At 51.8% G+C, this 25,754-nt stretch overlaps 1 protein-coding gene across 2 annotated transcripts in view; it reads right to left on the reverse strand.

Annotated features, from left to right (window-relative positions):
- Positions 1–2,691: 2,691 nt before the first annotated feature.
- GRIK3 (glutamate ionotropic receptor kainate type subunit 3) overlaps positions 2,692–25,754 on the reverse strand; it is a 93,901-nt gene continuing 70,838 nt past the window's right edge. For both annotated transcript variants that reach the window (XM_051770921.1, XM_051770923.1), the window contains exons 11-16: positions 20,278–20,501; positions 16,219–16,337; positions 14,168–14,385; positions 8,467–8,689; positions 7,990–8,240; positions 2,692–6,627 (exon numbers count right to left, since the gene is read on the reverse strand). In XM_051770921.1, coding sequence (XP_051626881.1) covers positions 6,433–6,627; positions 7,990–8,240; positions 8,467–8,689; positions 14,168–14,385; positions 16,219–16,337; positions 20,278–20,501 — 1,230 coding nt within the window. In that variant the 3' untranslated portion in view covers positions 2,692–6,432. The remainder of the gene's footprint in view (positions 6,628–7,989; positions 8,241–8,466; positions 8,690–14,167; positions 14,386–16,218; positions 16,338–20,277; positions 20,502–25,754) is intronic.

The following is a 25,754-nucleotide window of genomic DNA, read 5'->3' on the forward strand; positions in this document are numbered from 1 at the left end:
AGCAAAGCATGGGGAGCAGGATAAACACATTAATGGAAAAAAAGCCATTATGTGAGTACACAGCATGTGTGGAAAACAGGGAGAGAGACTCTGGGCAGCAGGGGAGGATGAAAATAAGCCAACTAGTGCTGAAGGGTAAAACACCTGAGAGGGGGAGATGGTCTGTGCCTGAAATCTTTCTGCAGCACATCTTTGGTCTCTTCTGCAGTGATTCTCTCACTCTGTGCTCTGCCATGTGCCCCCTTTCCTTCTCTAATGGTGCCCTTTTCCCTTCTGCTGGGGATGGTGCTCTGGTTCCTCCCACCCCCCTTTCATGCCCACAAAGAGATGCCTCTCCAGTCCTGCTTCTCCCTTCAGCGTGTGCAGTCTGGGAGGTGTTACCTGTGTCACAGTCCCTTTGCTAATTTATGACAACCATTTCCAGGCACATTATATCCAGGGCCCATATGTTATTTCACCGCTGCCAGAAGAGTTCTTGTTTACTAAGCTGATGCTTTCAGTGGCGCTCAAAGTGTGCTAAATAGCACCATCCATACTACTTAAAATAAAAGGTGTCAGCACCCCGGCTGCCCCTGCAAATTGCTTGGCACTCTCAGCTCTGAAATGTCCCTGTGACGCCTCCAGCTCGCTCTGGTGCTGGGGCCTGATCCTGCTCTGGTCCTTACCCATCTGCTGTGTTCTAAAGACCCTCCCTGTGTACTCCCTGTCTCCCTCTGAGCCAGTCTGCAACAGGAGGGGGGTTCTTGTTTGAGGCGGGATAATGCACTTTTAATTTTTTAATTCTCCGAATATCTGGAGATGCTGAGGAAAGCCAGGGCCACTTGTCCGCAGCTGCTGGTGCTGGGGGTGTGCAGAGCCCACACAGAGCCTGTCCCTGTCACCCAGGGCACATCCCCGGGGTGTTCCCAGTGCAGCCTGTGCTGTCCCGGTGCTGCTGTGACCCTTCTGCTGATGGACCAGGCTCCTGCTCTGCTCCCCTTCCCTTCCCCTCTGCTCAGGACAACGGCTTTCGGTTTTCAGCTCTCCGAGCCACAGCACAACATTAGTGTACAATTCCAGTCCCGTGGCTGGTTGGATATTTCAGTTTCTGGCAGAAAACATCAGGTGCAGAAATTCCACCAAGATGTGGTGTGGTTTGGGGAGGAGGAGGGAGCTGGACTGGCAGGGAGCAGCAGTGCACGGAGGGGCTGTGGTGTCCCTGCGAGCGGGCACCTCTGACACCCAGGGTCAGGAAAACACCTGCTCACAGATGTACAATTACTGCTTTGAAATGGGATTTTGCTGGATGAAATCCATGTTAAAACCTGTTCTCTGCTGAGCTGGAAATCTAAAATGTCCGAAGGTGCCTGGATGGAACCAGGAGGTGGGAGAATGGGCAGACGCCTCTCACCGTTTCCTGACTTTCTCCCTTTAGCCCAGAGGGATTAATTGATGCTCAAAGGGAACCGAACTGCTGTTTTGTGAGTGGAATCTGTTGTCTCATTAATTATTCATTCGCAGGTGATTGGCAGCTTCGAGGCGGTGGGTCACAGTCAGTAAAGGGTGAGCTGCTGACTGACAAGGTTAATTGCTGCCTGGCGTTAGTGCTGATAACGATTTATGTTGACAATTCCTGGTATTCCTGGCGCAGCCGGAGGTTTGTCACAGGAGTCAGCCCCGTTCTGCCCCTGCTGTCCTGGGCAGCTGGGAGCAGCCATTCCCTTGGCAGTGGGAAGGGGCTTTGTTCCCAGAGCAGGTCTCTCATGATAAGTGATGCACAAGAAGCCTTGCAAAGGCATCCGTTGCTTTTCCCTTTTTCCCTTCTTCTTTTTGCCGTGTTCCCTGCATATTGATCAGGGTTCAGAGCACAGGAGTGAGGCTGGGCTGGGCTCTGCTGGTCCCCCCTCGGCGGGAGCCTCAAAGCTGCAGTTGTCCGGGGGCTCAAGTGAATAGAGATGAGAAAGATTTTTGAGGGTGACCCTTGAAAATAATGAAGATGGGAAGGAATTGCCTTTCTGTCTCCGTTGCAGGGTGGGCTGTGCCTCCGAAGCCCAGAGCCACCCCCGGGCTGTGCCTCTGCCCTGGGTTTGTTCTCCCGGCTGGAAGGGCACAGCTCAGCTCCCAGCCCGAAACCACAGGCGTTCCCTCGTTCCTCGTGCAAGAAAGCAGAGTCAGAGAGATTTCAGACTAATAAACGTTGGCCTTTAGGGTGCCCTCAGCTTTTATCGGGCTAATAAGATTTTTGACGTGCATGGCAGGAAGAGGTAAACAGAGCTTTTATGGCCCCGGCGTCCTGGTCGGGGCTCTCGCGCTCAGGCAGCCCCCAGGCAAACCCAGGGGGAGGGAGTTCTGGGGATGGCTCCTTATGGAATATCTGGGCTTAACTACCCGTCTGATATCAAACTGCTGTAGGTGTGCGAGGGCAGGGAGAGCTGTGCCATCTGAGCTTCGTCCCCTCTGCCCTCTCTCACCGTGGGTTGTGCCTCAGCCTGTTGTCACCACCACTTCCAACTGTGCCCCAACCCCCTCGGGGAGCAGCACCAGCAGCAATTCCCAGGTGTTGGGGTTCAGTTGGGAATTGCTTTTTTCATCACTGGCTTTTATGGCTGATAAAATTGGGGGTGTCATTAAACACTGAGTTTAGGGATAAAATTTGAACAAGAAGGGAGGTGTTGAGTATAAACAGGCATAAGCTTCATTATTTTCTAGAAATTATTTATTTAAAATTTAAAACCATATTACTTCATACAGCAAACTGTGCACTTTGATATATCACAGTGTCTTAAAAAGGAAAATAATCAGAATTTTTTCTTTTTTTTTATTTTTTGGAAATTGTATTTACATCAGCCTAGAATGATCAGCAAGTAACACAGTTACTATGAAACCAAAATTGTTACAAAATGTTTACAAAAAACTATATTCATAGAAATTCTGCATGTCCACAAAGGAAAATCCCCTGAATGTCACGGAGACCATTTTTCCTTTTTCCCACTCTTTTCGTTGTTTTTTTTTTTTATTATTATTTTTTTTATCTTTTTTTGAGAAACATGTCAAAGTCAGGTACAGAGCAGATGCCGATGCCTGGGAACGCTCCTGCCCTGCCAACCCCGAGCACCTCCAGGGACTGTCGTGCCCCACACACCGTGCTGGGCACCCTGGGGTGAGCAGGGGGTGACAGCCACTGAGATCCACAGGGGCCCTTTGCTGTGACCTCTGAGAGCCCCCTGTGCTGGCCCCCTGTGCTGGCCCCCTGTGCTGGCCCCCGGCCCAATCTGCTCCCAGCAGCCCCTCTGAAGGGGAGCAGTGGGTGCCCAGAGATGGAGCTGGTGCCCCTTTGCATATTCTGTCTCTCTGTGGGTCTGTCCCCTCGGCATCGGACCCAGCACACGCTGTTGGTTGACTCCAACAGAAAATCCACCCAGGAAAGCTGCTGGCTGTCCCTGCTCTGTCTCACGGGAGAGCTGGAGGGAAAAAGCAAGTGATGAGGGGATGGTGAGCCAAGGTGACAACAGTTTAGATACAGTTCAATAGCCCAAACCTGCTTTGTCTGTATTTCCTCCTGGATTTCTGTATTTTTCTGTATTTCCTTCTCACTTTTCCAGTCCCTCTGCCCAAGTGAAGAAAGGAACCGAGTTAAGCAGGGTTGGAAGTCAGATGAGTTGTAAGATGTGAGTCATCACTAGTCCCAGCTGGGTCACAGACCAGCAGAAGGCTTTGAGGCTTTGTCATCGGGTCTGTCCCTTCCCAAGTCTCCCAACACATTCTCCTCTGGGATTAACACACATGGCTTTGGGCCCCGGGAGGAGGAGCACACTGGGAGCACGGGAGAGGCTCTGGGCTCAGTGGCCCCTCCCAGGAGAGCTGCCCCAGGGCCACAGGAGGGCTGAGGGCTGAGGCCACCCCATCCCCTCAGGTCAGTGAGCAGGGTGGGCCTGGCAGCTCCCCTTGTTCTGGGTGGTGCAGAACGTTCCCTTGGCATGCTTGTCAAATGCTTTAGTGATCAAAATTTCAACAGAAAACCATAATGTAGATGCAGGAATTTGGCTGCTGTTCGTGGCTGATTTAGGGGTGTAGGGCAGGAAGGAAAAGGCTCATCTGCAGGGTTTGGTCTGGCTGGCAGTGACACCAGTAATTCCAGATGCTCACCTGTCACTGGGACGTCCGTGAGTCAAATCAAATCAGGCTGGTGTCAAAGAGGAATAAATGGAGTTTGTGGTATTACTGATATTTATTTATTTTTTAAAAAATCTGCCAAGAAGCAAAATGAATGCTGTTTTACTCTCTGGACATTTAAAGCCAGTTTCAGGCTTTGTTTTAATCTCTCCTTTAATTGTAAAAATCTCTTTCTAAGAGCTTAGGAATCTTCAAGGAAAACATGAAATCTACTCCTCTGACAAGCCTAGGATTTGCAAAGGAATACAGAAAGTATGTCCTTAGCTTTGGGAAGCTGCCCCACACTTCAGTCTGCCCTCCTAATAGCAAACTGTTAGGAATCTGGTGCTCACTGCGTTGGCAGCTTTCACCCCCAATTTTTCATGGTTTGCGTGAAAAGGTGAAAATGAACGTTGAATTCTTTGCATATCTTCACTTGAGTCAAAGTATGACAAATCACCTGGTTTTGTTTGGGGTCACTCTGTTGCTTCTTTACATCAGGGAAAAAGCAAAACAAGGACAAACTGTGTTCTGTGCTGGGGCGGGGGAGCAGCTCTCCCCCCTCGAGCTAATTTGCTAATTCTGCTCAGCTCAGACAACCTTCCCGACTGAGCACGGGCAGGAACAGGTGGGGAAAAATCCCAAATCAGCTACAAACAGGTTTGTTCCTCTGGGTAAACTCTCCAGAAGAGCCGTGTGGCTCGGGGAGGGCAGACGGGGTCAGTCCGTGGCCGGTTCCCGCGGTGGCCGTGGCACAGAGCTGGGCACTGGCTGCTCCACCCCTGCCCTACCTGCCCTCCACACGGGTGGGGTCCTGCAGGTCACTGTCCCCCTTGCCTGTGCAGGGGAAGGAGGTTCATGTTTTCTACACCAGCAGTGTTTCAGTCAGAGCTCTTAAGCACCTTTGCATCACCGTGTGACATTCTGGGTGACCACGGGCAGAGACATTTCCATTTGTTTAACTTTGAGAGTGAACCTGGAGTGTCCTGCTGGCCCCCACAGGCCCCCGGGAGCTGAGGGAGGTTTACTTGAGCGTTACTTTAGGTCAGCAGAGGGGTCTTTGGTAATTCTGCCTAAACTCATCTGCAGGACCAACCTTCTGGGTCGAGCAACCTGAAAATAAGAAGACAGTCCATGGAAGATTTTCTAAAAACATTTTAGCGTGTGTTTGCTTAAATCCCATGGAGAGGCTGCCCGAGGGGCAGCAGTTTGTGGTCAGAGCAGGAGGACACCAGGCTTGGCACTGGCATTGCTGCTCATCCCAGGCCAGCGCTGGCACCCCAGGCTGGGACTCCTTCAGGTCCGTGATGCCATGGAGAGCGTTCAGTCCTAAACCAGCCCCACAGTCCCCTCCTGGGCTGGAGCTGTGGCTCAGCACTGCTGAGTTCCTTGGAAATGGGTGCTTTTGGCTCTCAGAAGCAGCTCTGCTCCCACCACTGCCAGAGCCCGTGGGCTCAGCTGCTTCCTGCGCTCTCTGTGGGACAGCCTGAGCTCTGTGGGAAGAGCAGAGGAGGGGCTGGAGATCACAGTGTCACCCTGGGCTCGGCACGGGGCGTGGTGTCACTCGAAGATGCAGTATTCCCTGGCCAGGAATTCGGCTCTGTTCAGGCTCAGTCACCCCTTCCAGACAGCTCTCCTTCCCCAGCTGACCTGGGGAACGTGTGTTGCCTTCTCCCACCACGCTCCCACGTGGATATCCAGCCCTGGATGGCCACAGCCAGGACAGCCGCGGGGTGAGGGGCCACCACGAGCTGCTTCAGGAGCAGGCACAGCCTTGACCATCCCAGTGCTTCCCAGATGCCTCTCCCTTTCCCAGACAGTGTATCCAAAATGTGCTGTGAGTGTCGGTGTGGAACAGGTGCTCATTCCTGACCAAGTGTTCCTATTTATTGCCGTGCTGTGGGAGCCGTGCTCGGGGCTCCTCCTCACCCGCTCCGGGGCAGGTTGGCTCAATTCTGCTTCACCTCCTCGTGTTTTCAGTGTGTAAACATCAGACTCCTGGGTGGTGGTTGGATTCCATGAGGCCTGGAGGATTGAAGCTTTAAAAAAAAACAGAAATGAAAAGTAACAAAACCAAAAAACCCCAAGACCCACATTGCTGTCCGTGCTTGGAAGCTGTGGCTCCTCTGTGGTGATGGATGCAGCTGGGTTGCAAAGGCCTTGTTCTTGAAATGAACAAACCAGGCTTTTTTTTCTTTTTCTTTTTTTTCTGTTTCTTTAATCCTCTCTTCCCTAGTTAAGAGTGCATCCAGCCTCGTCTGCCACAGTTCCTTCCCTCCCGCCCCTCCCCGGTCCCGGTCCCTAGGGGAACACGGGTGCCAATCCGGTGTTGCAGGTCAGGTTGTCCTTGCCGGGCAGCCGGCGGTCGTTGAAGGTGTGCATGTTGATCACGGCGTCCGTCTTCACCAGCACGGGGGGCTGGGGCTTGTGCTTGACACGGCGCTGGCAGGTGAGGGACAGCCGGATCTCGTCGGCCACGGCGCTGCAGAAGGAGCGCTGGGGACAGGGACAGACACGGGTCAGTGTTTGCTGGGGACAGGGACAGACACGGGTCAGTGTTTGCTGGGGACAGGGACAGACACGAGTCAGTGTTTGCTGGGGACAGGGACAGACACGGGTCAGTGTTTGCTGGGGACAGGGACAGACACGGGTCAGTGTTTGCTGGGGACAGGGACAGACACGGGTCAGTGTTTGCTGGGGACAGGGACAGACACGGGTCAGTGTTTGCTGGGGACAGGGACAAACACGGGTCAGTGTTTGCTGGGGAAAGGGACAAACACGGGTCAGTGTTTGCTGGGGACAGGGACAAACACGGGTCAGTGTTTGCTGGGGACAGGGACAAACACGGGTCAGTGTTTGCTGGGGACAGGGACAAACACGGGTCAGTGTTTGCTGGGGACAGGGACAGACACGGGTCAGTGTTTGCTGGGGACAGGGACAAACACGGGTCAGTGTTTGCTGGGGACAGGGACAAACACGGGTCAGTCCCACGGGCTCTGCTCCCCCTCCCTGGGCAGCTCTGCAGGGCTGGTTTGGGGCATGGGCTGTGCTCGGCAGGGATGTGTGGGCACCGGGCTGACCCCTCTCCCTTGGCAGGGACTGTCCCTCTGGTGCGTTCAGTCCTGCACAAAGGCAGAGCTGGAGGCTGCTGGAGTGCCAGTGCCGTGTGATCCCTGCGGGGGCTGGCAAGGGTCTGACTCCCTCTGTGCTGGCAGTCAGAGGGCCATCAGATCCTGCTGGGCCTGCCAGTGGGCAGCTTTCCCTCCTCTGTCTAGTCCATCACGAGGGCAGCTCACTTTGATTTCTGGTCGTGCACATAACTGCACATTCCACTTACTGCACCCGAGGAAGAGGGAGGAACATAAAAGCAGTTCTGTTGTGTGCTGAGCACTGATCAGCCACTGTGGGCAGGGTGGCTGGGTCTATGAGGCTGGTGAAGAGTTGATGAGACAGTGTGAAGCTTCCTGGTGGGCCCTGACTTATTCCTTGGGGGTCTTTGAATGGGAGCGGGGAGAAGACACATGTATGTTATGCCTGGAATGCAACAAGATTGCATGTGATGGTGGTGAGTGGATGTAACACCTCAGGAAGGTCCTTCCCAGAGACCTCTGTTGGTATTTTCATGACTTAGGAGTCAGCTTGCTCAAAACTACCCTCCCAGTGTTTGCTGGCCTGGCTGCTGCAGCAGCAGGTGACCGTGTTCAGGGCAGACATGACCATCACAGGGACAGATCAACGAGCCTCAGGGGATGGTGGCTTGGCAGTGCTGGGTCTCTGCCCCCTCCCTGCCTGTCTCTGGGTCAGGGTGTGAAGCCCTCCCTGCTGGGCTCAGGGGGTGCAGGAGGGGACAGGCGGTACCTGCTCTCGCTCCGCCGTTTTGCGCAGCTTGTAGATGAACTCCACCATGGCCACGAAGACGGACAGCACCAGGCCTGCTGCCAGCACGATGAAGATCCCCCCAATGTTCTGGATGCCCAGAGCACTGGCCTCCTTGTTCTCATCCTCAGGGCAGCCATTCCCCCGCCACCACTTCTCCTTCATGACGTGGAGCTTGTCCTCCTCCTGGAGCTGGAGGATGGCGATGGTGATCTTGTCCCTGTACGGTGACCCTGGGGAGGGGAACACCATGGCACACAGGGGGAAGGTGGGACCAAAATCCCACCAGATAGGGAAGGTGTCTGTTAAGCAGGGCAGCTCAGACCTCTCTTCAGCAGGCAGACAGTGTAAACTTTGGCATTTGGAGCTTTGCTGTTGGGAGTGGCTCACATGAATCACCTCTGTTGTGTTGGTGGGAACCAGCCCCCTCGGGGTCCCTGCAGACCCCCCGTCACTTACCCATGGGCGTGCCGATGCCGTAGCCTTTGGTGTCGATGAGCCCCCCGATCTGGGTGAGGTTGCAGTTCCTCTGGGTGATGTACTCGATGGTGGTGGACTCCATCAGCAGGGCGTAATCGGCCGTCAGGGTTCGCTGGATCCCCTCCTCGTTGTTTTTAACCAGCGCCGTGGGTTTGCTGCTCATGAAAGCCCACATTTTTTCAAACGTGGAAATTTTGGATTTCTGCAAAAATGATATCCCCACCCCCCCAAAATAAGAATGAATCTTCAATTTGCTGAAACCTGGTATCTTTTCAGTAAATAATAATAACAGTAATAATAGCAGTTAAGAACGGGTCACAGAGCGGAGCCATCCCCAATCTGACCTTGTCTTAAATACCTCTGTGCTTTTACTGCCCAACGTTGTTTGGTTTCATGTTGTCATAACAAGAGACAAAGGTCCCAGCATATGTTCTGCTGTGCAGGTGCTTCAGGCCCTTGGGTGGAACTGAACCCTTTCCTGGCTTCCCTGCAGCCCCTCCTCGTGTCCCAGGCCAGCAGCAGATCTGCTGAAATGTATAAGTGTCCTAAAAAGGATTTGTTTACCCTTTAACATTTCTGCATGGTTTTCTCTGCCACACGTATTCTATGATATTTTTGTCTTTCCTCAAGCATGGCAAGGAAATATGTCTCCTCTGAGATATGTGCAACTGCCAAACAGATTTAACGTAACCACGTAAACAGAGGCACAGAGATACTCAAGATTGTCTTACGGCTAAAAATAAACATGGATATTCTTTCACTATCAGCAGACATTCTGTTGCAAAGATGGGGAATATGTTTTCTATCTTGCTATTCATGTGAATGTTGTTTTTTTCTTCTACAAAATGTGTTGGGTGAGAAGAAATATGGTTATTTTACATCTTGCCGTAACATTTGAAATGTACCATTTATCTACGAGCACCTTCTGAGTTGTCTCTGCCACTTGTCACAGAAGTCATAGAATCCCAGAATGGTTTGGGTTGGGAGAAACTCATCCAGTTCCACCCCCATGGGCAGGGACACCTTCCACTAGCCCAGCTGCTGGTCAGAAGTGGTTTTAGTTTTGGCAGATTCCTTGGACAGAGCAGTTCCCTCCTGCTGTACCCCTTTGCTGTCCCTCAGATCCGCTCTGTTCCTCAGGAACAGCACCTGGATGTCAAAGCCCGTGTTCCACTGCTGCCTCCTCCTTCAGGCACCGTTCTGCTTTCCTGCCCAGTTCCTTGTTTTTCCTCTTTTTGCCTTCTCATTTCATCAGAGGCAGCTTAGTCAGCCAGACCTGCTCCTGCACCACACTTCTGGTCGAGGCTGGAGCTGGCTGGTGAGTTGGAGGGCTGGGAAGTCCCTGTGCTGTGCCCTGGGCAAGGACAGCTCAGCAGCCACAGCGACTCAGACGCTTCAGCCGTCGCTGTTCTCCCTGCAGGTCTCTGTCCTTCCGTGAGGAAGCAGGAGATGGAGCCCCAGTCCAGCCCAACTGCTGCTGCCACAGCTCCCCCTCATTCTGTCAGTGTCACCCAAAATGTGCCAGCATAGGCTCTTCTGATGGAACCACTGTAATTCAGTGCATTATCTGAAGGTCCCTCGTAGTGCTTCATATTCCAAATGCCTTGCCCAGCCACTTCCTTTTTCCCAGCAAATTTAGCAAAAGTTAAACAAAGGCTCAGGGGGGTGCAGTGCAGTTCAAGCAAAGGCCGTTCCCCTGCCTTTAACCCTGCGGGCCCCTTCTCCTCTCCAAAATGCCCACGGGCTCATTTCTCCTCCATTAAAGCTCGTGCTTATTATAATCCACTTGATGAATGTGCAGCAGAGGATGTATCAGAGCAAACTTCATTCAAGAGGCAGGATAATCTCCCTCACTTGAAAATCTGGACCAGTGCCTGTAAGGTAGATTTGTGGCATCTATCAAACCTCAAAGAGCAGCAAGAAATGTAGCCTGCAAAAGGATTATTAAATACCTGTGCGTTACAATGGGTAATTGAAATGAATCTGGTGCTCGGTTGGCTGATAAGGACCTGTTTAACATTTATATTGTTCAAATCAGAGGCCTCTGGGTTTCCTGGCTCTCCCTTTGACACCTTCTCTTCCTGTGTTTAATGCTCCTTAGGTGTTGACACAGAGCTCTTAACATCAGTGTTCTCCCAGTTTAGAACATAGAGCAAAATAAACAGGCAAAAAATCAATAGGCTGCATTTAGTGAAGCAAATGGGACTTGCATGAGGCACTGGAGCTCTTCAGGCAACTGAAATTCTATGGAAGAGAAAAACCACTTTTCTCTTCTCCTCTTAAATCACCGCTCCTGACCAGCTTGAAAGGACTTGATTGTGTTTGGGAATGCCAGGAAGAGCCCAGATTTCTCCAAGAAGAGTCCAGCTACTTCGAGTCCAGCTCTGAGCATCCCCAGGGCCGAGCACCCCTCCAGCTGGGGCTCCCCTGGGTCAGGGCTGGCCACGAGGATGGAGCTGCTGGTCACTGCTCCCTCCTGCCAAAGGAACAGCCGGGACAGACCGCCGGACACAGGGCCTGGCTGTGCCTCATCCTGCTCACCCCTCTCATCCTGCCAGTGGAGCTCTCCTCGATTTGTTTGCGGTAAATAACACCAGGATCTGCTCTGCTGTGCTCTGCATCCCAATCAGCCCGGGCTGGTGCTAAATGAGATGTGTGTGAGAGCCGAGCACCAGCCCCTCCGATCGCACCAACGGCGCCTCCGACTTCATTCTTCAGAGTCACAGCTCAGGAGCCACCTTCAATAACCAGTGCTGCAGGGCCAGTCACCCACAGCAATTAATGGAATCGTTTAGAGGAGCCCCCATGAGGCACCTTGCCAAGACATATACGCTTTTTTATCAGCCAAATTGGCAAGAAAGGAACTATCAGGCTTAAGATTTTCAATTCCAGCCTGTATGAAAAAATAAATTGATTTTCACCGACTGAAGATACTCTCACTCTTGAGGATTGAACGTGTACAAGTGTCTCTGTGTACACACACACACACACACGGGTTCCAGACTGCACGTGAGACCTGTCGTTGGTTTGGAGCAGCAGCATCCTCTGTGGGATGGGAAGGATTTCTGGCATGAGTTATAATGAACTCGAGATGCTATTCCTAAATTAATTGATCCGTGTTTATTCCTGTAACTCAATCTGCATTGCCAGGGAATAAATAGCTTCTCAGAAGTTCTTTTCATGAAGTCAAAATCTGCCAATACGGTTGGTAAAACTTCTGCTTCCCGTCTGCCGTGGCCAGGTAGCTGGGCTGCCCAGGGAGAACCTTTGTGGGAGCAGGATCCCCCACCATGGAGATGCCCCAGGGGTGTCTCTTGGCTCTGTTCCGTCAGGACCTTCTGTGATGTCCCTGGTGAGCTCTGCACAAACACTCAGGCAGCCTGAACACAGAACTGGTCAGTGCTTTGGGAACCACCTCAGGGAACAGCGTGCAAGGCGTCTGCCTTCCTCTTCCTCCTGCTCTCCACTGCTCCCCGAGCTCAGCTCCCGGGATGGTGCTCTCCTCCTGCAGCCCGGGATGCCACAGGGCCCAGCTGTGCTCGGGGTCATGTGGGAGACTGCAGCTGGTTTAACAGGAGCAGTGCAGGAGCCATACAAGGAGCCAGGCAGCAGTTTGTGCTGGTGATGATCCACGGAGCAGGATTCCTGGTGTGCTGCCCTCAGCCTCTGTCCCGGCAGGGCCGGTGTGCTCGGAGCTGCTCCGTCCCCAGGGCCTCTCCAGGAGCCATGGTGCACAGGAGCCAGCAGGGCTGTGTCTGGGGTGCCCCCTTCAGCAGAGGAAGGGCAGGGAAGCCACGAGCCCTTTGCTGTTCCTCCAGTGCCACCCACCCGAGGGAACGCGGATCCTCAGCCGACTGCCAGCGCTCGCCCCCGGAGCTTTGTGCTGTGTGACAGGTGTCCCCGAGGGGGTGGCACTGCCACCCTGGCTGTGGGAATTGCCCAGGCACTGACAGAGACCGTCCTGGGGGTGGGAGAAATCCTGGCTCTCCTGTGCCCCTCTGGACATGAAGGACAAGCGAGCAGAACATCCCACCCGGGCGCTCCCACTGCTCTAGTAATGGAAACGCTTGTCAGAGGGGACATCCCTGAGAATTCATCTCCATACAACAGTGACAATAAAATACACTGCATCAATAAACCCTGCCAGGGCCATTGGAAGCCTGAAGTACGATTCTGATGGATAATGATATGAAGCAATAAATATACTGTGTCCTGATGATTGTTAAAAGAGACAGTTTCCTTTTATTCCCGTATAAAACTCGTCTTGGAAAGCGCAGTTAAAGCACACAGTTACAGCCTGTCTTTCCCTGCTGGCTCTTCCAAGTTTATATGGCTCTGGAAGGTACCCCTGTGCATCTGGCCCGTGCCACAGACAGAAGCCATGGACCAGCTCCATGGCAGGAGGCAAATGGGCCCTCGGTAGCAAGTGGGCATTCCCAGAATTCATTAAAGGACAAACCAAACTCCCAACCAACCTCTGCTGCTGCCTGTCACAGTAAGGGTGGAGATTCAGGAAGGGCAGTGGCTCCTCAGCAGGGTCAGAGCCCAGAGAAGTTGTGGGACAAGGAGGTTCTTTGTAATTAAAACCCAGCACATTGGCTTCCTCTAATGAGTCTTGCCAATTAAACTGGGGAGGCCTCCTCAAGCTGTGGCACCCTGTGCTGCTCAAACACTGCAGCACCAGGTCCAGCCTGCCTGGTGAAGCCTGGACTGTGCTTGTCACATATTTCCTTCTGCATTAGGGGGATGAGGGGAAGGAGTGTTTCCCAGTGGAGGTGTGCTGGAGCCAGTCTCATTCCTGAGCCAAGGGCTGGAATCTGCCCATGCTCCTCTTGCCTTGCCAGGGTGATAATTCCTTAATCACCCCTCATTTCTATCCCTTTTTTCTCTCTCTTGTTTTAAGTGGGTTTTTACAGGCCAGCAGTGGTTTTAAAGGTCTTTTTACACCTCTCAGTTTCTTTCCATTTTTGAGGCAACAGTGGAATCTTGACTGACTTCTGAATTTAATTAGGCTTTAAATAGAAGAAGTTAATGCAATTTGATTGTGATGTACTGGTGGTGTTACCTTGCCCTGGATCTCAGAGGTTAATAAAACTGGACTGCATTGATATGAATAACTGAAGGACAAGAAAGATATTTCAGCTGTAAAAGGTACTGGTCAGGGAGGGCACTTTGCAACATCTGTCCAGCTGCAGGTTCCATTTTGCTCCTCTGTCCCTGAGGGCTGGCTGGGTCAGCCTCGGGGCTCCCTGGGGCTGTGCTGGCAGAGGCACGGAAGGAGCTGGATGCAGCAGATGTGGAGATTGGGAAGATGCTTTAGGGAATGTAAGATTTTTCTGTAGGGCTTTAATACAAGCCACACCTGTCCCGTTGTGCCTGGCACGTGCTTTGTTTGAGGTGTCTGAGCCAATACTGGATACAGCCTCCAAAGCTGTAAAATCAGTGTCATTTTCTAACTGTGACTTCAGTTGGCAGCAGGGAGGGAGGATTTAGCCTTGCTGGGACTCAGGAAGGCTGCACTGCCAGTCTGCACGAGATGTGAGACTGAAAGAACCCGCCTGTGAGCAGCAGCAGTGGTGGCCTGGGAGGCTTTGTGTCTTTGTGTCTTTGTTCTCACTCCCGTTGGCCTCAGCGTGTTGCATCTCTGCCTGGAAGGTGGAAAGCCTCTGCCTGGTCTCACCTTGAAGAAGGTCATGGTAGCTCCATCCTTCACTGCCCCGTACTCTATTTTTGTCTGCTTTGCCAAGTCATCTGCCGAGTCGATGGGGGACTCCATCCTCTCCACCGTCAGGAAGGCGGCGAGGTTGGCCGTGTAGGACGAGATGATAATCAGGGTGAAGAACCACCATATGCCACCAATGATCCGTGTGGACAGGGCCTTGGGCATCAGCTCCGAGCCTGGGGCGGGAGAGGGGGAGGGCAGGGAGGAAACAGAGGGGAGGGACCCGGTTTATACATACGTATGTGCATTATATTTGTACACATATATATATATATATATATATATATATATATGTAGGATTAAGTTTCACTGTCAAAACTGTAACAGCTATGCAATTAAAGCCAACTGGTTTTGAGGCAGATTACCCAGACATCTTGCATGCGAGGACATCAGTGGGGTTTTTGTAGCATTTGCAGAAAAACCCTCTCCCTCGATTGCTGACCTTGGGTACAGTGCCCAATTTACAGGAAACATCCAAACTGAAGTAATTAACTGGGCTGCTTTTATGAGATTTAAATAGCAAGCTATTTATGAACTTTTATGAGTGTTTTGTTCTGCCATTTAAAAAGTGCTTTGCTTTTATATGGATTATTTTCAAAGGGCTCACTCTGGGGAGTGTGTTCAAATACACAAGGTTTGAAAAAAAATCAAACAGCCAGAGAAAGGAACTATCAGGGTCCAGGGCTTTGAATGCCAGTTAGAAGTGGGGAAGCAGGAGATGTTACAGCATAAAAGGTGTGGTGGGTCTGGAGTGACTTTTATTGAGCAGACACGAAGGGCTAAATGGGATGTGCTATTTTTGTAATCACCCCAAACACCTTTTAAAGCCAGGTAAGAGCTTTGGGTTTGAAACAGCTGCACTCAGAGGATTTATCAGCCTGGAATGTGCAACAAAGATTGGGCTTTGCAAAGCAATTTTAGGCAGTGTGGCATCAAAGCAGAGCTTGGGGTGTAGCTTTGCTCCCATCTGAGTGCAGCAAGGAGGCACCAGGAAGAGGAGGAGCCCTGGATATTGAGGATGCTTTGGTTCTCCTCAAGATCCTGCTCCTTCCCCGTTCCATCTCCTGCCCTTTGATGCATTGGATGCTGTGACATCAGTCCGGCTTTGAAATATTTTTCTTCTTAGATGCAGAATTGAGTTAAAAAGAATACAGCTCTTTTCATTTATCAGCATCTGATAAGGGGATGATTCATCCTGCTAAACCATCTTGCTGGGAACTGTCACAGTCCACGAGGGCAGCCGAGATCCAGGAGGAATCTCTATTACAGGCAGGAGCTCTGTGCCTGCACCGAGCCAGTACTGGGCTGCTTTTGCTCTCTGGGCATAACTACTGGTACACGGTAAATTAAAGTGTGACAAATGTTTGACATTTCCACTTATTACTATTCCTGGATTTTCTGCAATTAGATCAGAGCTGAATTTCGTTCCTTATTCAGAGCTGCTCCCAAGCTCCCCCCCTGCTGCCTTCTGAACGGATTTACTCTATTCATTCCATCTCTCTCTATTCCCTTTGCTCTATTCCGTGCATGCACACGAGTGTAATCCCATCCATATCCCATTCCCAGGGCCCTGTCATGGGAGTGTCTCACACCAGGGACACTGAAACAGTCCCCTCACACAGTGGCTGCCGGGCAGGGGCTCCCGGGGAGCTCCTCACCAGGAGCTTCAGGGCTCTTCACACTGCTCAGAATGACCAGGGCAGGGAAAAAATGGGGACAGAGCAGAGGGCAAGACACCCTGTCTGCTGGGAAAGTTGATTTAGAGCAGAGCGAACCAGGGCAGAGATCCTGAAATGGAACAAAGGGTTTGAATTAACAGAAATAGGAATTTACAGAGCTGTGGGATGTGGCTGAGTTGGGCGAATGAGGCAGCTGAGGGACAGGAAGGCAGGGTTCCCCTCAGGGCATGGTGGTGGGTGCTCAGAGGTTGCAAACAACCCAAATTTTAAATTAAAAAGCCACCCTGGCAGGTGGGTGCTGGCAGGGAGTGGCAGGGGGTGCTGCCCTACCTTGCTGCATCAGCGCTCCCATCCCGAACCAGAAGCTGTTGAGGAGGGTGAAGTTGTTCTCCACGATGTCCGAGCCCGGGTTGCAGGGATGGGCATCGTACCACTCGTAGGGGCTGAACCTGCAGCACAGGGAGAGAGTGTTGGTCGGGGTGTGGTGGGACAGGATCCTAAAGGAGCAGGAGATAAAGGGCCTCAGTGCCCCTGGTGCTGCCGGGCAGGGGCTGCTGACCCCCTGGCAGGAGGCCTGTGAGAGGTTCTGGCTCTGCAGAGGTGTCTGGGACAAACGGTGGTATTTCAGGGATTCTCCCAGCAGTGCATGTGGGAACTGGAGTGGGATTCAAGTTAGTGAGAAGCAGAACTGTCCACTGTCCTGATAGGCAAGAATTCTGCCCAGTCAGGGCACCAGCAGAACAGTGGAATTTGGTGCAGGTTCCCTGTGGATTGCTGTGACACTTGGCCCTGTAGCAGGTGGTGGGAGAAACTTATTCCCTGCAGGGGTGTATTTCCGTGGATGGCCCTGCAGTTCTTGAGCAAAAATGAGATAATTTCCTGTGAACATCTCTGCAAATCCTGCCCAGGATTGGCAGGAAAGCACTGCTGGGAATGAGCTCGTTTAGCCAGGATCTGGGGAGGATGCTCAACAGGAGAGACGTTAATATTTTTAGAGCTGTTTATTTACATTTTCTGAGAGTCCCAAATTTTGCAGAGATTAAATTAAAAACATAATTGGTATAATTGCTTTTGAACCAGGCATTAATTATCATCTCCGCTTCCTTCTGGAATCCCTGGAGATTCACAACAGCCCCTTCTCAGAGCCCAGCCCACAGCCTGTGTCAGGAGATGTTTCCCTCTGTAATTCTCCACCAGATGTGCCACCACCCAAGGAGACAGTTTGTGGCTCACTTCCAGGGGTGCCCTCGCTCACAGAGCTGGATGTGTTTGGAGAGAAGGGCCCCAGCTCTGTGCCAGGTCCCTGCTGGCTCTGAATCCTGTCCCGTGGCTGGAGCAGGGCCAGGCACGGGAGGGTCCGGAGGAGGGACCATCCCGGGGGAGGGACCAGGCTCTGCTCATGCCCTTGGAAAGGGTCACCCTGGGCTCAGCTGTCCCACTTTCTGCTCCTGTTTTCCACGTGCAATGTACAGTTCAACAGCCTCTCCTCTGCTCTGGGTTATCTCACCCCCTGCAACAGGGCCGTTCCCTGCCCTGGGTTGGGGGTGTGGAACCAGAGGTTCTGCTCACCCAGACAGTCCTGCTTGTTCATTCAGGCAGTGGCTGGGCTGTCCTTGCTGCCCACCCACCTCTGCTTTTTAAATCAGAGGAAATCAGCAAGGAAACAAGAACCAGGCTGAACTCAGACCCAGCTTTACATGCTGCTTATTCCTTGTAACTGGCTATAAATCACACCAGAGGTGGATAAAGGATGGCACCTCAACCTTTTCTGTTGGATAAAGCCAGAATTCAGGAATTAGATTAAAACTTTCTTGGGCTGCAAGTGCAACACTATGAAACAGAAAGGGAATGGGTGAGATCAATGAGCCTGGCGAGATGACACGCTGGAGAACTTCAAGGTCTCTGAGCAAAAACCTACTGGTGCTGTTCAAATGACAGGGAAATATTCAGAAATCTGCAGAGCAGCAACAGTCTGAGCAGTGAAACCATTAGTGGAGGCAAGAGGTAACGAAGGAAGGAGGGAGAGGAGCTCACTGACCCCCTGCAGCCAGAGCCACAGTCCATGGGGAGCTCAGGATGCTCCATGGATGGATTCCCAATGGGCTCAGAGGAGCGTTCCATCAAAAACTGTGATTGTTTCTCTGTCTCTTTGGCCTTTTTTGGCAGGGAAATGGAGACATTTCAAAGAAGTTTTAAAGTCCTAACACAAAATACTTCTGAGTCTAAATTGCATCTCCAGAGAAATTTCCTGTGGGTGACCCAGCCCTCAGTGCAATGAGGAGGGTAATGAACCCACTGCCCCGCTGTGCACCCGAGGGGATTGGTGTCACTCAGGGGCTCTGGGAGCCTGAGCACAGGGGGCAGTTCAGGGCACAGCCCACCCCAAGGGTCACCCCCTCCTCAACCTTGGGAACAGGGAGTGTTGAGGCTCTTGAGGGCTGGGGGGTGGGAGCAAGGGCTCCATCAATAAAGGACTGAAAGACTGATTAAAAGGAGAAATGGATCCAATCCATCCTTTGCCTGCCTCTAAATAGTCCCCAGATCGGTTTTAAGTGGCACTGACCAATGGCTGTGGCAGGAGCAGAGGACTCTGGTGCCTGGTTCTGGGGACTCATGGCTTTGAATTAAGGCTTTGCTGTTTTGATTGTGGTTTCCTTCTGAGAATTGAATTCCAGAGGCCTTGCTGGGGTCAAAGGCAGATATTGTTTCCATTACTTCTGAACGCAGTAAATATTTTCCCTGTGAAATCTCTTGCTTTCCATCTCTATGTGTTAAAAGATCATTCCTGCAGAACCTTAATTACCCTGAATACTTGGTGTTCTTTGAAAGAAAGATGACAGAAGAAATGTCAGGAACAAAACATGTGAAAAATAAACAGTAATCGCAATATTTTCTGTGTTGAATTTCAGCCAAAAATGGCCTGATAGAGAAAAACTGTAGTATTTTATTGCAATTGATGTGATGCAGGGAGATGCTGAGGCTCGTTTCAGAACAAAACCAGAGAAAAAAACATAGTTCTCCAGGTTTTCATCCCTCAGCACCGGCAGAGAGCCAAGGCTGGGCAGAGCCACTGTGCTCAGACAGAACATCTGGATGTCCCTGTTTGTGCAAAGTGGTGTCTCATCAGGGCCTGTCCCAGCATTTCCTTCAGCCTTTCCTCAGTATTTGCTGCAGTATTTTATGTGCAGATACAATTTGCACATTTAACATGCTTTGAAAGTGGGGGCTGGACAATTTGGGCTGGATCTGGCCATTATGAGTTGGGAAAAATAAGCTCATGAATATAAAACTGTGTTTGAATTGCCACTGCAGGCTGCACAGGCAGCCTGGTGCTTGGTGGCACTCAAGGCAGCAGTGCTGTGGGAGCAGAGCCCACCCAGCTGTGTCCTGCCCAGGGACAGACAGCCAGGGGCTTTCTGCCACTCATCCCAGGACTTCTGCTCGAAATTGCCTTGGGTCCATTTTCCCACATCTGGTTCTCTCTGGCACAAAGCAGAACCACTGAGGGCCTCACCCTGCCCCGCTGGAGCCCCCACGGTCTTCCCAGGGGTTTCAGCTGGTGGCAGGGAGGGTTCTGAAGGCCCCACTGGTATCAGTTCAACGGGCAGTAGTGAGAGATGAGTGTCTGACTGCAGGCTGGGCTGAGGACTCTTCCCTGGACGTGGTGTGTATGCACAATATTCCATGGGGGGCTGTGTGTGGCCAGGGAGGGTGCCTGCCCCCAGGAGGGGGAGAGTGCCTTGTTCTGGTTTGAAAGGTGGGATCACGGATTGAGAGCATCCCTGGACTGTGTCTCATCAAAGGCTCTGTGGAATTAACAACACATGCAAATATATGCAAATTCTGATTTTAAATATAGAGGATTTAAACATGCTAATTAGATGCATATTAATGTTGTAAACAGACACATTGTCAGATCTGTGGTGATGGCTTCTCCAGTCTTTTGATATCGGGGAGGGTTTGCAGGAGCTTTGCTGGTGGAGGGATCAGAGCCAGGAGCAGCAAACGGTGTGGGAGATGGGGGCTGTGTCCAGGAGCCAGGAGGGTGTGGGAGATGGAGCTCTGTGTCCAGGAGCCAGGAGGGTGTGGGAGATGGAGCTCTGTGTCCAGGAGCCAGGAGGGTGTGGGAGATGGAGCTGTGTCCAGGAGCCAGGAGAGGCTGGGGAGGGGTGTGAGCACTGACCGAACAGGACGTGAATGGAGAATGACACAGAGCAGGAAAATTACCCTTCACGTACCAGGGAGGGGCTGATGAGATGGAGAGGCAGCAAAATTTCCAAAATCATGAAAGAAAGTGCATTTTAAAATTCTTTCCTCCTGGCAGTGTGTGAGAGCAAGCAGCCCCTGGGGGGATCCCAGTGGTGCCACGGGTTTGGTGTGTCCCCTTACCTGGCTATGACAAAGAGCACACAGCTGACCCCCAGGTAGGCGAGCAGGATGTACATCCAGATGTCGGGAGAGAGGGGGTTGAGGAAGGAGAACACGCTGGGGTTGGTCCCGTTGGGTTTCCGGTACAGGATGCTGACCCCCAGGGTCATGAAGGGCTTGGAGAAGTCGATGGCTTTCTCCCGCACGTGGGTGATGGTGAGGGGAGCCACGGCCAGGTCAGCTTTCTGTGAGCAGCACAGAGGGAGGGGACAGGGCGAGAAGGAAAGGAGGAGTTAGAAGCTGAGGTGTTTCCATCTCCTCAGAGACACCCACAGCCCTCACACAGCAGCAATGGGCCACAAAGTGCCCCAAGTGCAGCCTCGGGGTTCCCCCCTCCCGTTGCACTTGGGGACATGTGTGCTGTGAAATACAGATGTGGGGTGTATGATCTGTGCTGTGAAACAGTGCAGCCAAAGGGAGGTGTGACAGCCTCTGCAGCTCTGCTAAACTGGGCAGAAAAATTCGATTTTGTGGTGTTACAGTGTCAGTGACCCTGGCTGTGCTGCTCCTCACTCTGAGCAGAGAGCAGCTGTGTGCAAACCCGCCGTGGCAGGGGTGGGTTGTTGTTGTTGTCCTTCCTTTCATGCTGCTTTACTGATTTCTGTGCTAATTCACCGAGTGACCACATACACCCCATTGGTTCAGAGCTGTGTTCATTCCTCTCACTGAATATTCACCCAGGCTCTTCAAAAAGCCACAAGAAAATAAGTCTAAGGCTTTCTCAATGTCACCCGCCTTGCCTGGGCTTTGCAAGCCACTCTTTGGGATTGTGGACTTCCCAGGAAATGCAGGCACATAAATTATAGCTCTGAAGTTGAGCAGAACCTCCCCCCGTGCCAGGAGCTCGTGCGAGATTTATTTAACATCTGGTTCTGAAAATTAAAATTCTGAATTACCCATGAGTGATAATTACCTAGAGATGGAGTGAATTTGTCATTACTCACAAAGTGTAAATCAATATTAGCTGGAACATGCTTTGCTCCAGCAGGAACTGGGGGTTCACTGTAGGAACTGGAGCAGATCCCTGGCCTGTGCTGGGGGGGGAAGCTCAGGTTAATGGTCTCGTTTGGCCTTCCAAATCTGTGATGAAAGTCAGTGGAATATTTTTAAATAGAGGAATCTGGGCCTTTTACTCTAAGAAGAGTCTCCACAAGAGCTGTTGTCCATTACCCACATGTGTGTGTGTGAAAGGGATCCCCTCTCCAACGAGTGCAGCCTCAGAGGGCCTGAACAGAAGAGCTTCAGGAATTCTGTAACAAGGGTAAAAGGGATGTATTTTGTTCTAACGTGATTATCCAGCTGCACCCTGGTTGGTTCCCTTTCCTTCTCACCTTCCAAATGGAAATAGGTTTTTAAACCAGCTTGATGCAGAAACAGCCCATTTCAGTCACTGGCACTTGTCAAAGCTTGGGGAAAATGGGAACAATATTTTCCAGGTGAGCCTGCTGTGCCACCTGTGGTTGTGGTGACATGGGTGGAGGCTGAAGGACAGGGCTTTGGAAGTGGACAGGCAGTGGTGGCTGCTCAGCCTGAGCTGGGAACGTTCTGCATCCTTGGGACCGTCCTGGCAGCTTTGGAGCTCGGCTGCTCCCCCAACCTCACAGCACACCTGGGAATTTTGGCTCAGTGCTCCCCACAGTCACAAGGCAGAAATGCAAAAGAAATGCAGCGTTTTCCCTCCTCCATCACTTCTGTGTGGGTGTCCTGACTCACCAGGGAAAAGCGAAGGAGATGTTGAAGGATTTGGCTCTGAGTTTTTCTGAAGGAGGGAACAGTTCTGTGGCCAGAGCTCGCTGGCCAAGGGATGGGCTGAAGGATCCTCAGCCAAATTTGTCACAATGGTACAGTGAGCAAAGGAACAGCCTGGAGTTTGTGCTTTGCCACGGAAAATGAAGAGAGAGAAATCTGCATGGACACCCAGGGGTCCAACTGCTTCTAGTGCAGAAATAAAATTTTCCTGTGTCATTCCATCGGTTCCTGAGATGTGCTCCCAGCCCGTGTCCTTGCAGGGAATGTCACATGCAGGCAGACGGAGCATGGATTTGGGAGCCCGGGCTGGGGTGTGTCCTGAGCAATTAGAGGCAGTGCAGGGCTGCAGTTCCATATCCTTTTTATCAATGCAGATCTTTCTGAAGGTGGCCTCTAATTAAAGGTTTGCTGACGGAGAGGATCTAAATCAAACCCACCAAGGATGAAGCTTTGATTTGTCGTGCTCTGACGTTCCAAACCGGGCAGTCAATTACCAGGCTCTGGCTGCTTCCTTCACTCAGCCCTGACTCTTGTGCTGTTGCACAGTCAGGTGGATTTTATTGAAAATGAGGAATTAGAGCAAGTGCCAGTGGCTTAAAGGCCCTTGTCCAGCAAAACCACTTAAGCCCATGCCTCTCTTTTCCTGGAGCTTGCACGCCTTCCAGGCGCTGTACATGTTCTTAAGTGTTCTGCTGAATTGAGGCCAGAAAGATGAATTTTGCCGAGGCAGCTACACACCAAATGCAGACACTTCTCCAGCACACCTCGAAGGGTTTGGATCTCCTCATTCCCCCAGTTACAGCATTTTCACTTGGCTGGAATGGCTGCGGGTTCACCGGGCGTTCAGCACAGGGACAGTCACATTCGCTGCAGAGATATTTGGCTTTTATCAGAAAATGCCAAACCTTATCTCCAAGTTCTCAGCTATCAGGGGGATGTGGCCTGTGGGTCAGAAGAGCTCTTGCACAGCCTGGTCACTGTGGGAATCCTGCAGTGCCCGACCTCGGCCGGAGCCGGGCCGGGGCTGAGGGCTGGTCATGGCAGAGCCCAACAGTGTGAGCACCCAGACAAATATTTATCCAAGAAAATAAGCTGCCTCTGTGCTTATTTTGCCAACCTGCCTTAGGTATTTACATAAACTAATCATGTGTGTGTTGCCTGAGAGACAGAAATAGTGTGTTTTACTGCTTTAATTGTTATCCAGGTGTCTGTCTGGCAGCACCGACACCCTCCTCCCTTGGTCCCTCTTGCTGGGCCTTCTGTGCTGGGTTCCATCTCTGTCCCCTCCCTGCTCTGCTCGCTTGGCTGCCGTGCCCTGCTCCTGCTCCCTGTGCCCAGATGAGGGGCTGCTGCTGGGGAGGTGTGGGAGTGCTCTGTGGGAGCCTGAGCCTGCCCAGGGACAGGGGAGCACTCCAGGGCAGCAGGGTTGGTGTTAACTGTCTGACTCCTCCGGCTCTTAACGGCTGCTCTGGCAATCTCAGTCCTCAGTTAGACATAATTTTTGTCACTGAATTTATTCAATATCAGTGGTGAATTAAGAACAGATGTCGGCAGGGAAAACCTTGCTGTGAGCTGAAGAGGAGGACTGAGAGCCATGAAGTCCTGTTTGGGCTCCTGTAATCTTCACTTTAAGGAAGTTCTTCAGAGCTGGAGCTGCCATTAATTGTACCTGAGGGATGTGAAGCTGAAAGATCCTGGTGAGAGTGGCCATACTGTGAGAGACAAGTCCTATCCTAGGGATTCCTGGCAGATGAACCAGCCAGGGAGAGGCAGGCAGGTCCAGAGACACCTGCAGAGACATGCAGAGAACTCGGGGTCCCAACATCCACTTCAGTGCTTCACCTGACCCCTGAATAGGACCCAGTTATGAATCCACCCAGTTAATGATCTCAGCACAAAAGGAAAAGCTGCTCTGGCTTATTTCCATCCCTTCCCTAATGCTGAGGTCCTGCAGTGTCTAAACAAGAGGTGGAGGGCACTTCATCCAGTGAAATTGTTTTTTCCCCTCTTCCTGGCTCCGTGGCTTCCAAACAAAGCCTCAGTTCACGACACTTGAGATGAACCTCCACCAGTGCAGGAGTGTTAATGGGGAGCTGGCAGTGTGCTGCAATATGTATTTCTGCCAGAATCTGCTGTCAGTAAATGTCCACTTCTTGTGAAAGTGTTAAATCAACCATCAGGAATCGTCCCTAAGGATGGATATTACATCTCCTCTACAGTTACCATTGGCAGGGATTTCCATTAGAGACCCTGGTATTTTCCATACCTGTTTTATTCCCACCTGAAGTTTCAGATTGAATGGCAATTTGATGTGCACCGTTTCAGCAGAAGACAAGTTTTATTTGTGAACAAGTTTGTGCAAAATGTCCAGAACAACTCATTCTGCTGGTTTTATGGGATCCTGCCCACAAACAATAAGGGAAGATTTGCAGGCGTTGCTTTGCCAGACAACTGGAATTTATAAATCAGAACGGATGGGCCACGGTGTGCAGTGGAGCTTTGCTTGTATCAGTAATAATTTCTATGAATAAACATCAATAGCAGTTCACTGCTGCTGAAAGGAGGAGGTTTGGCAGTCATCAAGTTCCCTGTTTGTTATGGATAAAGGGCTCGGGAGCTTCTCTGCATCACCTGGGTGCCCCAGACCTGCCTGAATACCCGAGTTCAGCTCTCACAGCCCTTCTGATGGTTTCTCTGCAGGAATGGCCAGAGCGGTGACAATAACCAGCAGACTGGTGAGGGGAGAGGTTAGTTCTCCAGGGAATGGGCTGAACTCCCTCAAAACAGGGATCTTTTTCTGCTGAGGACGAGCAGCAGATGAAAGGCAGCGGGGCAGGGCTGTTGCGCTCAGCTGCACGAGGCACCTGGCAGACAGGGTCGTGCTGTGCCTGCTCTGATTGCTGTTGCTTTTCCTGTTTATGCTTAAGGCCAGACTAGAAACGCAGGGATTTTACAAAGGATCATAGCCCAAGGCATCCCTGCCTGTGGCCAGGCATGTCTGGATCACAGAGCAGAGGGGAGGGGGGATGCGTGACTGCGCCAGCCGAGAGCCCTCGCGGGGTAAACACCTCTCCTGCATGGGCCTGATTTGCCCTCTGGGAGCCTGATTTACCCCCTGGGTGATGGCACCCACCTCTCAGACACTGCTCTCCTCACTCCCTGGGCTGCCCCTGCCCAGCTCCTCTCGGGTGCCTCTCCCAGCCCAGCCAAGGCCATCCCTAGGCACCGGCTGCCCCTTCCCTGCCCATCTTCTCCAGGTTTCAGCCTCGGATCAGGCTATTCCTGGCATGCAGAATCTGCCACTCCCAGGGCTCCCAGGCTCTCTGAGCAACAACAATCACCATTTCAGCCTCTCATTGCACCCCAGGAGGACCCCCTGCTCTGCCCAGACCATTCTGTGAGCCCAGCCCAGCTCAGCCCACCTGCATCCCAGCAGTCCTGGGGGCTTCATCTCCTGAGTTAGGTGGGTCTTCAGCACAGATTTAATCCTGGCCTGGCTGTTTGGAACTCACAACATCCTTCCTGCTTTATTGTCCCACCTGAAGGATCCCCATTGGTTTATGAGAAGGGGGCACTGAACATGGAGGAAAGCCAGCCCAGATAACAAATTCTCAGTGTGGGCAGCCCTGTTTTCATCACCACAGCTCTATTTGAATGCTGTCTGCAACACTTTTCCTCCTGGGTGTGAA

Source organism: Manacus candei, unplaced genomic scaffold (assembly GCF_025592945.1).
Source record: "Manacus candei isolate 608988 ecotype Guabito, Panama unplaced genomic scaffold, ASM2559294v1 h1tg000127l, whole genome shotgun sequence".
NCBI lineage: Eukaryota > Metazoa > Chordata > Aves > Passeriformes > Pipridae > Manacus > Manacus candei.